The sequence below is a fragment of the Netta rufina genome (genome assembly GCF_964035555.1).
Source record: "Netta rufina genome assembly, chromosome: 2".
NCBI lineage: Eukaryota > Metazoa > Chordata > Aves > Anseriformes > Anatidae > Netta > Netta rufina.
The window spans coordinates 23,678,480-23,690,840 of record NC_140124.1 but is presented as its reverse complement, the minus strand read 5'-3'; the positions used below and the strand labels follow the sequence as shown (position 1 = coordinate 23,690,840).

The 12,361-nt window shown below is 40.8% G+C and overlaps 1 protein-coding gene across 1 annotated transcript in view; it reads right to left on the bottom strand.

The window, feature by feature from the left end:
• The window catches only part of CFAP69 (cilia and flagella associated protein 69), a gene marked incomplete at both ends in the record, with an annotated part of 28,488 nt that extends 18,665 nt beyond the window's left edge, over positions 1–9,823 (bottom strand). The window contains 6 exons of the mRNA XM_084282767.1: positions 3,422–3,520; positions 4,868–4,944; positions 6,875–6,984; positions 8,011–8,076; positions 9,439–9,495; positions 9,683–9,823. Of these exons, the coding sequence (XP_084138893.1) occupies positions 3,422–3,520; positions 4,868–4,944; positions 6,875–6,984; positions 8,011–8,076; positions 9,439–9,495; positions 9,683–9,823 (550 nt within the window). The remainder of the gene's footprint in view (positions 1–3,421; positions 3,521–4,867; positions 4,945–6,874; positions 6,985–8,010; positions 8,077–9,438; positions 9,496–9,682) is intronic.
• Positions 9,824–12,361: the final 2,538 nt, after the last annotated feature.

The following is a 12,361-nucleotide window of genomic DNA, read 5'->3' as shown; positions in this document are numbered from 1 at the left end:
TATGCTAACTTCTGAATGTAAAGTTTATCTTAAATAGCTTATATAAATAGCAGATGATAAGAAATGTAGAACTGATAAATGCAAATAATGCACGTGATGAAAGGCAGTTTTAATTAAGCATAAACTCTCATGGGTTCTAAATTGGTATAATTTTACAGGTAATAAAACTTTATGGACTGCTCTAGGAAATCATCATCTCAGTTTCTGGGGGATGGTAAAAAGATCAAAGGAAATATTAAGAATTGTTAAAGAGTACAGCAATGTAGTGGGTTTACGTGGCAAGGTTTTGGTAGCAGGGGGCTATAGGGGTGGTTTCTGTGAGAAAGATCTAGAAGCTGCCCCATGTTTGGGAAGGGCCCCATTGTTTTCCAGATCCGAGCCAATAAGCGATGTTGTTTTGCGCCTCTGTGAGAGCATATTTAAGACAGGGAAAAAACGCTGCGCCGCACAGCAGCCGGGAGACTCAAGGGAGCGAGAGAACAGCCTTGCACCAAGGTCAGTGTAGAGGGAGGGGGAGAGGTGCTCCAGGCGCCGGAGCAGAAGTCCCCTGCGGCCTGTGGTGAGGACCATGGTGAAGCAGGATGTCCCCCTGCAGCCCATGGAGTACCACGGTGGAGCAGGGTTCCACGCTGCAGCCCGTGGAGGAGACCACGGTGGAGCAGGTGGCCCTGCACCGACGGAGGCTGCCGCCTGTGGAAGACCCCTGCCGGAGCAGATTCTGGGCCGGACCTGTAGCCCGTGGAGAGGAGCCCACGCAGGAGCAGGTGATCTGGCAGGAGCTGCTGCCCGTAGGGGAGCCAGGTTGGAGCAGTTTTCTCCTGAGGGATGGACCCCGTGGTACGGACCCATATCTGGAGCAGTTCTGGAAGAGCTGCTGCCTGTGGGAAGCCCACGCTGGATCAGTTCATCAAGGACTGCATCCCGTGGGTGGGACCCCACAGCACAGGGGACGAGAGTGACCGAGAAGGAGCGGCAGAGAAGAAGTGCTGTAGACTGACCATAACCCCCATTCCCCGTTCCCCTGCGCCGCTCGGGGGGGAGGAGGTGGAAGAGGGTGAATGGGGGGGAAGGTGCTTTTGGTTTTTTTTTCCCTTGTTTTCTCACTTCTCTCGCTTGTTAGTTGTAGGCAATAAATCTTACTATCTCCTTATGCCGAGTCTGTTTTGCCCGTTACAATAATTATTGCGTGATTTTCTCGTCCTTATCTCAATCCTTGAGCCCTTTTCACATATTTTCTCCCCATTCCTCTTTGAGGAGGGGGAGTGAGAGAGCGGCTGTGGTGGAGCTCGGCTGCCCACTCGAGCGGAACCACGACAAGCAAATAAAACAGAATAGCACTGAGACAGTGCCTGGCATGCCAGTATCTAGTAGACTTAGCAATTCCAGCCTCCCACATCTCAAAAGACAGAGCAGACCTTTAAAAAAAAACAACTACAGGTAGCAAGTTTTTGCTACAAGTACTATTAGAAGCTTTGAAAAGCTTACAAGAAAAGCTAACGAGTTCAAACTGATCTGGCTTCTAGACCTGGAAAAGAGGTGATTAAGAGAGGATAGGAGAGACATAAAATGAAAAATGGCACAAAGAAGATTAATAAAGAATATTTTTTCCTGTTGCTTACAAGATGAATAGCAGATAATATCGTTCAAAATCAACAGATTTAAGACAAATAGAAAGAAAGTATTTTCCAATTGCTAAAACAACTTTTTCACAACTGTATGAATAGTGGAAATGTAAACAGATATGAAAACAGTTAGAAAATCTCACAGAAGAGGTGAGATCAAGGTGTGTTAAGAATAAAACCCATCAAGGTTAAGAATAAAAGAAAAAATAAAAGAAATCCTAATTTAGGAACCCTCTAAAACAGAGGCTTTGAAAATGGGACAATATACTGTGAGAAAATATCATGGTGTGTTTGCTTGCATTCTTCTTATATTCTGATCACCTGCTCTGTCATATCCTACGTTTATTTACCTTCACATGGTCATTCTTATGTTCCTATTCTACACTCATGGTTTCCAGCAAAACAACAACTTTATATGATTTATTAGAATTCTTCTGTGGTTACTATTTTTAAACACCTTACGTGACTCCTTTATTCCAAGCAATCCTGGGTCCCATGGTGAGCTCTTGTAATGGTGAAACTGCCTGTAATAACTCAGACCCTGTGAATGACTGCGAAATCAGCCCTCAGAGGTGCAAAATACCAAGGAAAGTAATAACTATTTGAGTTGTAAGCTTCCCAGATGCTTGAAGTTAAGAAGGTGATTTGGATTTGGCTGCATCAGACCCAAACGCTCAGCATCTTGCAGGACCAAATTTTGGCATGATTTCAAATATACTTAGAGATGAAGAATTTCATAAAAAAAAAAATAAAAAAAATCAGACTGAGATATATACACATATTTGATTATTATTTTTGAGATAGCACGTCCTGTTTTCTAAATCTGCAGAATAACATCTCTCAGTATTTAATATTCAATTACATTGTTGGAATGATTTACAGATATATACAACTAAATGCACATGTAAGTGCTCGTAGAACTTGGAGTCCCTCTTGTAAGGGAAAACCAAGTCTATATGTTTTTGTATTTCCAGAATCTTGTGAGGGCTGTTGTAGAAGCAGCTTCTTTAGGATTCCCAAAATAAATAAAAACTAGCAAGAGGGCACAGGAGCTAATGCCACACTGTAGGAACACAGCAAGGGAGCATATTAAAGTCCAGCATGCTACCTCAGCTGCGCTCTGAATCCACACTGTGCCAAAGCTCAACTGTAGCTTGGCTGTCTATAAGCCTAGTATTGTCTTGCAGCATGTGATTTTGTGCCCCTCTAAGAGGAATAAATACTAGTGGATTCTGATGAGAGTTTACACGCCTTTCCATAGCATCACAGGATCATGCTTGAGCTCATCTGCCCACATCATCAGTTTCTTTCTCCAAAGATACGTCCCATAATTTATTCAGAGCCTATGCTCAAATGTTTCCATATAACATTAATATGATCAAATTTAGATGGGTGCAGATCACCTCAAAAGCAACATGAGTGAAACCAGAGCTGTTACTCTCCAGGCTACACACACATGATTGAAAATTATATTTCCTTTCTTTTAACTCTGATCCTAATTACTCTTTCTTCCTCCATTATCCATGTTTCAGAGAACCTGTGACTGCTTCACGTTTTCTGGATACTATTTAATCCTAGTCCCATAAGTACAATTAATTCATTGCACATTGATAAATAATTTCAGATTTTGAGTGCTTATGTGTATAAAAATATGAATTGTACACCTACCAATGTATTTAATATTTGAGATACAGTAACTATAGTTATAGGGAAAAAATCATCCAATTTAAAAAGCCATTTCAAACTAGCCAGGATTATTAAACAGATTTCTTCTGACACTTATAAATACTGTGCTTTACCTGAGAGTAGTTTTCTCGGTAGCTCCGCCTTATAAAAGCTAATTATACACTTACAGATTTGTATTCTAACTTGAGAGCTTGGCACCCTCATCAGATAACCTATCAGAAACAGAAAAAAAAATTATTTACAAAGTTTACAATTGTTTTAGAAATTCATCTTAACACTTGTATTACAGTACTTAGTGTCTCCTTTGATAATACCCCCTTACAAATCTTTCCACATCATGAGAAGTTTGATTATAAAACACTCAAGGAACAAGGACTCTAACAATCAATAGGACAAAGTGGTCTCGGAGGAGTAGCAAACAGTTTATCAAAAAGTGACCTCCTCTGCTTTATGTCTACAGATTCTTATAGGAGACTGGATGTTATTCCAGAAGGTACTCTCAGCACAAAGCTACTACACGAGGCTGCTGTCATCATAACGATGTCAGGCACTCTTCTTCTAGCAGACATGATATGACAAAATGGGAGCACGGAAAGAATTCCTTTTCCACAAGCTAAGAAGAGAGCCTTTGAGACCTACCAGGGCCTAGCATGGATAATATAAATGATCTTTCTGACTGTAATGTCTTTTTGGACAGGCTACAGAGAATCTGGAACTAGCAGAGACTGAGAAGCCATTCTGCCATCTACCCGTGCCTGTGAAAATAAAGACTTTTAAGAATTACTTTTTTCTCACCTATTTCAAGGATAGTATTTTTCCACTTGTGACAGGCTGATTGTGTTACGTCTCTATTTAAATCTTTCCAACAAGTTAGCTAACAGATCACTGATACTCCATTCTCTATCCTTCTTGACCTATAGCACTTGCAGCATTTTCTTTGAAAATTAAAAATACCACATTCAAGGTCATAAGATATTTTGCTACTACAACATCCAGTGACACTGGGACACCATTTGCTCAAAAGCTCTGTTAAAATGGATTCCTGAGTAACAGAAGACAATGGCTCAGATGCAAGATGCTCCTAGAAAGGCATGGCACTATGCTGACTTACTGTATTTTGCCTTTGTAAGTGATAAATCTCAGGCTTTTAGATGTTGAAGCTTGGAGTCAAGAGTTATAATTTTCTCACTTGTTTCTTCCATTTGGATTCAAAGAAGCATGAAGGAAGTGTATTCCCCTTATCCCAGTGTTTATAGCAATACACACATTTCTCAGAGTGAAATGAAATCAAACAGGATACACACAGGTTTAGTTCTTCAGCTGTACTGTTAAAACTATCTCTCATAGCTACTGACACTGGCAAACAGGTAACTTTGCTAGCTAAGCTCTGGGTGAGCTGCACAGCAAAATAAGAACAGGTTCTAAATACTAAAAAGTACCAAGTAATTGAAAGAAATTACTTGCACTTACTAGGGAAATAACAAACAATTAAAATTGTGATAAAGATACAGTTAATTTTATCACATTGATGGCATTGTGGCATCTCGGTATACACTCACCAAGTTGTGCAATGGATTTTGAAACTGTCACAGAATAGCTTACTTCATCTGATAATTTCTTTTTTTGAAATGGTAACCTACAAAAAAACATTAAAATAATACTTGAAACACTACAGAAGAATACTCTCTCCAATAATGCACCAGAAAAGCTCAACAGATTTTCTGTTCTGCCTTTAGATATATATATATATATTTGCAAATAAAGACTTTTCCCAGGGAAAATACATCTTTGCAATGTTGATTCTACAACATTGAAAGTTCAGTTCCATAATCTGGCAGTTACGTTTTGGCAAATAGAGAAGTTGTCTGTGAGTATGTACTATAATTCATGTTCTGTACAATAAGAAAAACTCTGAACAAGCAAATGTCATTTCAGTGTGGAGGATGGACTCCTAGAACCGAGGCACTATCATGTTATTCCAGAGTCTCACTGTGAATAGACATGTGCAGAGATGGAAAAAAGGATCAAATCCCTGAACAAGATCTCTAGAAATGGATGAAAATAAAACCAATGAACAGACTCCAAATAGTCCAATTATGCATGCATTTTTAAAAACAGGATATTAAGAAATATCCAATAACATTTGCAAAACATTCAGATACGGCATAAACATGTAAGTACTAAAAATTCTCTAACAGTAAACATTGCCATGTTATGCTAAGGTCTCTGCTGCTCATAGTGCAGAAACAGCTTTCCGGTTGGTTTACCTCTGTAAACACAGCCAGAGAAAAAGAAAGGAGAGATCAAATAATGGAATAAAAAGGGAAAACAAAAAAAGAAACAGACACTGAAAAAAAGTGGGAAGAAGACAGCAAACAGCAGTAGTTATGAAAGAGTGGAAAATTCTACTATGTGACTTCTAGTATCTGAAAGGAATTTTTAAATAACAGCCCTTCCCTCTAGTTACAGGCTTCTCTTTGTCATATGAAATAGTAGTGAATGGTAGGAGAATTTCCATAATATAAAAATTAAAGCTAAACCCAAGGGCACAAACTTCCAAAATATATTTATTGCATAAACCAAAATTGCTGAACCACTATGCAAGTACTACTTTTATTGACTTTATATCCCCATTCTCAGTTTTGTCACGTTTCTGCCACACAGAAGAAAATCAAACTTCATAAGGTACTTTCTCATTCTCCACTGTGTGGCAGCAAAGGAAAGCAGTATAACTGCTCTAGAAAGTAAAATATTCAGCTCAGAAGTTGTATGTTTATTAAAACCAACTGCTGAAATGAAGCAATGTAAAATCCTATTTGAATACTCGGCTTAGAAATTTACTGTCTGGCATAATTTTTCTCTTCCTTGTTCTCACCAATTATAATTAAATACACAAGTAACTGTAGCTACAAAAATCCCGTAAGTGGCTTTATTAAGCTCTTCAGAAGAAGAAAACCATGGGCAAGTACGTGTAACACTTGAATTCTATTCTACAAATAATTTAAAGTACAATATGTCAATGCAAAAAAAAAAAAAAAAAGCAAAAAAAAAAATGCAATACATTTGTAAAGCAATTATAAATCCCAAATCCTCCAACTGTTATGATTCTTTTTCTTCTCCAATATGGCTTGTCATTTCATAAAGTTTACCTTCAGGTGAAGTGTCAATATTTTAAACTCACTTAGAAAGCTTGTTTGAAACAGCAACACACCTCAGCAAGACTTAACAGCTGAATCTCTTGGGGCCAGCAGTCCCTGAACAAGTTACTCTAGGCAATGAGACACCTTGGGGAATCTTGCTTCCAGCACACTGGAGCCAATTATAATACAGTTTTTCATGATGTAATACATGGCTGCACAGATACTCAATTCCTAAATTGGATCCTTCATGCCAACAGAAATTGGACTCAAGGTAACAGTTCATAATAAGGAAGGATGACACAACTGATGCCTTGCAGATAAAGATGCCTTCTATATAGGTGCCATACAGTGAGTTGCCTTAGAAAATGTACGAACATGTTAATTAATAGTGTTTGAGATCTCTAAAAGAAGGGCTTAAATACTTACCCACATAGTTTAATAAGTTCACATACAGGCTCGATGAAAGCTTCTTGTTCATTTACTTTTTCTGCACACAGGTTAAGAATGTCAATTACTTGTGCTAAATCCTTAAGGGGCTTTTAATTTAAAGTTAAGGAAATCAGATTGCATTGCTATAAATTAGAAGAAAACCTTGAAAACTGTAGTTATCATTCTCCAAAGATACAACCAAGGCCAATGCTGTCAAAGTCAGATGACTAAAATGAAGCGTACGAATCTATACTTAGGCCTTCTTACTTTTAAGGAAGCAGAACTCTTGCAGCTCTTATTTAGCTTTCTCATCAGCTGAACTCACTGGTGGTTCAGCACTGAGTACCAAAAAAATAAGGGATGGAAAGCTTTTATATCACAGTGACAGATTTACCTTTCTAAATTCTATCTGAAACAGCCCTGAGGCATTTAAATCCTAAGTGGCTAAATTGGGGTACTAAAGATTGAAAGTTTGGATCTGAACACATACAATCTAATTTAGAGGCACAAGATTGAAACTAACTGGTCACTGAGACTTCCAAGTTACTACCAATGCACTTACTCAAGGAAACTGTCTTTAAGAGCTTAGCCACAGCTCAACTGAGAAGAAATGTGATAGCTTAAATCACTATGACAATTAATTGAAATGTATGAAATTAATCACTCTTTCCACATGCCTACATTTTCCCTAGTACTTCTCATTACTTCTTTCAATTTTACTGTAAATACAAAAATGTTTCAGGTAAAATACCCTTTGTTTTTCTTTAGAACATCTACTCACTGGAAGTCAATGCTATTTCATTTTCTACTTCTTAAGAAATTAAAATTATTATGCATGTCTGTTCTGAGTTGAAAGTACACTAATTATGTTTTGAACACCTCCAACCACAGTACAGGTGAGATCCCTCTATTTAATTTTGTAGCAAATCAATCTGGAAGCCAAGAATCTCGCTAACCTACCAACCTCAGCTAAGAGTGCATAAGAAGGTCAATAATGAGAACACGTGGACTATCACTGCTCTCCATGTGGAAGCATAGCAGACCTAAAAGTGGTTTGCTGAAAAGTCAAAATATTATCATTCATAACAATAACACACCACAACTTTAGAATTCTACCGTGTCAAAAAGGATACAAGCCCATTTTCAAAACGTTTGACTACCTTCTTGAGAACTTTCAACTGTTTTTCTTCCAAATTGCTCTTAAATACGAAAACAGAAAGCAGATTTTAATTGCAGTTTGCTTTAGAACATGAAATGATTATATTAGTCCCCTTTTAAGTTTTAATGAAAGTAGAAATCAGATTAAAAAGTCACAAGACACAAATGAAATTCTGAAAGTGCTTTGCAGGAGGATTAGCCCCTTGATCAAGCCACAAGAGTGCAGTACTTAGAAATGTAACTAAAGAGACTTTTGAAAACTGCATCTTTTGTTCAAATGTGTGAGCTCTTTCTACTAAATTCTTTGGGTTTCCATGAGAACTTGCTAAGAAAATCAAACCTATGTTACACATGACATAAATGTGTAAAAATGTAGATCTGAGGTTATTAGAGTGAAGCTCTACAACCACTAGGAAGGAGTCTGCAAAACGACTGACATAAGGATATGGCAGGGTGTGCCAAGGGTATCTGTGTTCATTCCAGCTCTCCCAAGCACCTCCACACTGGGCAAGAGCACTGCAAATTGAGGCAGGCCAGAAAGTTGTTTCAGGAATCTACAAGCCCAGAATCCTGAGGGCATTTCATCAGATACTCTATGCTGTCTAGAGGAGCAATAAACAATATCATGCAGAGTATTTTTCTTCAGTCTGTAAACTTATTCTGAGTGTTCCTTATTCAGAAGGAATAAAAAAAGAAAAAAGACATGAACTAGTTCTCTATTTCTCTGCAGGACAAAATACTAGAAGGTGGTATGTTTAAACAATTCCTAAGAATATAAATTATTAAGTTTCTAGATCAAAAGTGACTAATGGCTTAGTGAATTTAGTCTGCCAAATCTTCTTGTGGAGACAAACACCAGTCTGTGGAAGCCCATGAGATACTGCTCTCCTGTGTGGCTAGGAAGTCGTATTTGTTCTTGAATGCTGAACATTGTATAGTTATCCTTCCTTTAAAATCATCTCCCTGGAGAAGTGTTAGCAGTTAACTTGGGCAATTTGATAAATTCCTGTCATACTTTGAATAAGTCTGTATGTATTTCCATTTTTCAGCTGTGGGTTTCAGCACTATAAAACTCCCAGATTAGCAAGATTGCACATCTAGTTTATAAATGCACACACTTTTGTCTTGTCTTGGAAAAGTGCCCATGTGAGGACATACGGGGATATTTAACAAAACAAACAAAAACACCCACAAAACTCAATTCATAGACGTCATTTCCTATTAAAGAGGGCATCTTTTTTAAAAAGCGTTCAAAGACTAGTACAAATACTTCAGCTTTGTGCTTTGGAGCTGCAGCCACCAGTGGCAGCTGGTTTTATTTGGGATAGATACAACTGCAATTGTGTTTGTTTGTTTTGAGCCCATTACAGCTGGTGAAACAGAAATAACGAGGTCTCACTTACGGAGTCAGAATCTCCAAGTAGCCTGATGGCATGATTCAGATCCGCTGACCACGTCTCCTAGAAAACAGCCACGCTTTTTAACATCGTTAGACTCACCTTAAAAAGTGCTTAAACCTTAAAACCTGCGAGTGCCACGCTGATGCAACAGGGAACGCCCCAAGGCCGGGCAGAGCCCGTCTGCCTGCAGCGCCCAGCCCCGCTCCCAGCCCGGGCCGCCATGACGGCAGCGCGCCCGGGGGCTCACCTGGCTGGCTCCGCCGTCCGGGGCTCCCTGGCGCCGCTCCCCGCCGCAGCGAGAGGGGCCGAGGGCCGGCGACAGCGCTGGGGAGCGGGCCGGGGAGCGGGACAGCGCCCGTGAGGCGGGGGGCTCGGCCAGGGAGGACATGGAGGACGCGGAGCCCGGCTGCCGCCGCCCGCCCGCGGCATCGGCGCTGTTGCCATGGGAGCGGGGCGGCACCGCCTGCCCGAGCCCAGGCCCGTGGGGGCCCGGCCGGTGGGCGACCCACGCCGGGCTGGGGCTGGGGCTGGAGCACCTCGGGGCTCCGGCAGCCTGCAGCGGGAAGCGGGACCCGCTGTGGGGACAGCCCGGCTGCTGAGTGCCCTGTGGTGCACCCGCCGGTGCTGCCACTCCTCCGGTGCTGGCACCAGTGGTGCTACTACCCCACCGCTAGTGCCATTCCTGAGCCTGCTCTAGACCGCGAGAAAACCATTTCCCCGTCCATACACAATGCAGAGACTCTTGCTGGGCAGCTGGAGGGAAGCGGCTGGCAGATCCCCAGTTTTTGGTCATGACACATTTCACGATGAGACACCTCTGTAGATAAACTGTGGCTCTGGGGAAGCCACACTGTAGAGAAAAGGGGGAAAAGACTCTTTTTATCTGCATAGACCGGTACAAAACATGGGTGACTAATGCCTGGAAAGTAATAAAAGAAGGGACAGAAGCATAAGTGGACAGAAGCATAAACATAATGTATATTAAACATAATATTTTCAACTTGCTCATAGCTTCCATGGGATATGCGTACCCCATGAAACAGGTGTGTGTGTACCCCATGAAACAGGCATGTGTTAGTGCTCTGAGATGCTCTCTCCCAAATGGGAGCATGGCAGAGCCCACCAACTCCAACCTGTCTGGGATTGCCCCGTCCTTCACACTGGGCTGATACACCTGGAGGAGGAGAGCTGTGTATCCCCAGATAGTAACAGCAAAAGGCAACGGCCTCGTACTGGGTGTCCTCACAGGTGTTCTGGTAGATTCCCAGTTCAGCTGCTCTTGGTAGGATTTGGGCATTTCTTTGGAGAATTTCATATTAATTAACATGAATTTTAATTAATTAATATAAGAAGGATGTGGACCTGTTTGAGTGAGTACAGAGGAGGGCCATGAAGATGATCAGAGGGCTGGAGCACCTCCTATGAATACAGGCCAAGGGTGCTGGGGTTGTTCAGCCTGGAGAAGAGAAGGCTCCGGGGAGACCTTACAGCGGCCTGCCAGTACCTAAATGGGGACCTACAGGAAAGCTGGGGAGGGACTCTTTGTCAGGGGGTGTGGTGACAGAACAAGGGATTATGGCTTTAAGGTAAAAGACGTTAGATTTAGATTAGATATTAGGAAGAAATTCTTCACTCAGAGGGTGGTGAGGCCCTGGCACAGGCTGCCCAGAGAAGCTGTGGATGCCCCATCCCTGGGGGTGTTGAAGGCCAGGCTGGATGGGGCTTTGGGCAACCTGGTCTGGTGGGAGGTGTCCCTGCCCATGGCAGGGGGTTGGAACTGGGTGATCTTCTGAGTGACAGAATGGTACCTGAATTTGAAAAATGCTCTGACCACTTTGGTGTTGGCATCCTTAACCTTCTGAGTCGCATTCATAGAAACACAGGTGATACAAAGGCAGGACCTGTAGTACACTATAGTGCATTCACCTAATGTGACAACCAGTCCCGGAGCTACCGGCTGATGTTTTTCATTCATCCATGTACATGTATCTTTATTCCTTTATCCATTTTACTATCTGCCTTCCATGTTCTTTTTAAATACTTGTTTGAGTATATTTTCAGACACAGTGTTTGTAGAGGTTTGTTTATTATTTGAGAATAATCATAATGATAATGCTTAGAGGTTTGCAAGCAGTTAGTGCTGAACAAACTGATTTACTTTTTTTTTGCTTCATGCCCAGATACTTGCTGATGTTGTATACATTAAACCAGTTTTCAAGCTCATGAATTTTAAGCTCATAAAATTTACATTTATTGTGGCTCAAGTAATTTTAAGCTGTTGCTTGTGTTTTGATTGACAAATGTCATTCAAAACTTGCATAGAGAATGTATCTGAACATCTAAATTGGGCAACATAGTCTGTAAATTATAAGCTTAGGTCACATCCCATTTGTTGCCTGAGTGTTCCAAAGATCATACTGCAACGGTTCATTTGCTCACTGTGCACCTTCTTCATAAATGAAGCTTTTAGAAATTTGTGTGGCAGCTACACTGTGCAAGTTTGACTACAGGGATTCTGCTGCCCTTGGCAAACTGGCAAACGTCCATCCTCAAAAAGCTGCAGTCAACTGTGAAAATATTTACTTAAGTTTTCTGCCCCAAACAACTGGTTTATATTGTTTCTTATCACACCTACCTCTTCCACCAGGAACAAATAATATTTAAGACATGAAGGCTGTATTACCTTACCTCTGAGAATATTATTTCACAAATATTAGCTGCTAAGCCCTACAAATGCTAACAAATATATTTTAAAAGTAGACTTGATGTAGAGATTTCCGTTTTAACTGAAGACAGATTCTTTTGTTGTGAAGACACCTTTCGGTAAATTTTAATTCTTGAGGTAATGTTGAATTACATAAAACTACAGGACTGTGTAGTCAAACACGTAGGGCACAGCTGTGCATTGGAAGATCAAGGTTCAGTA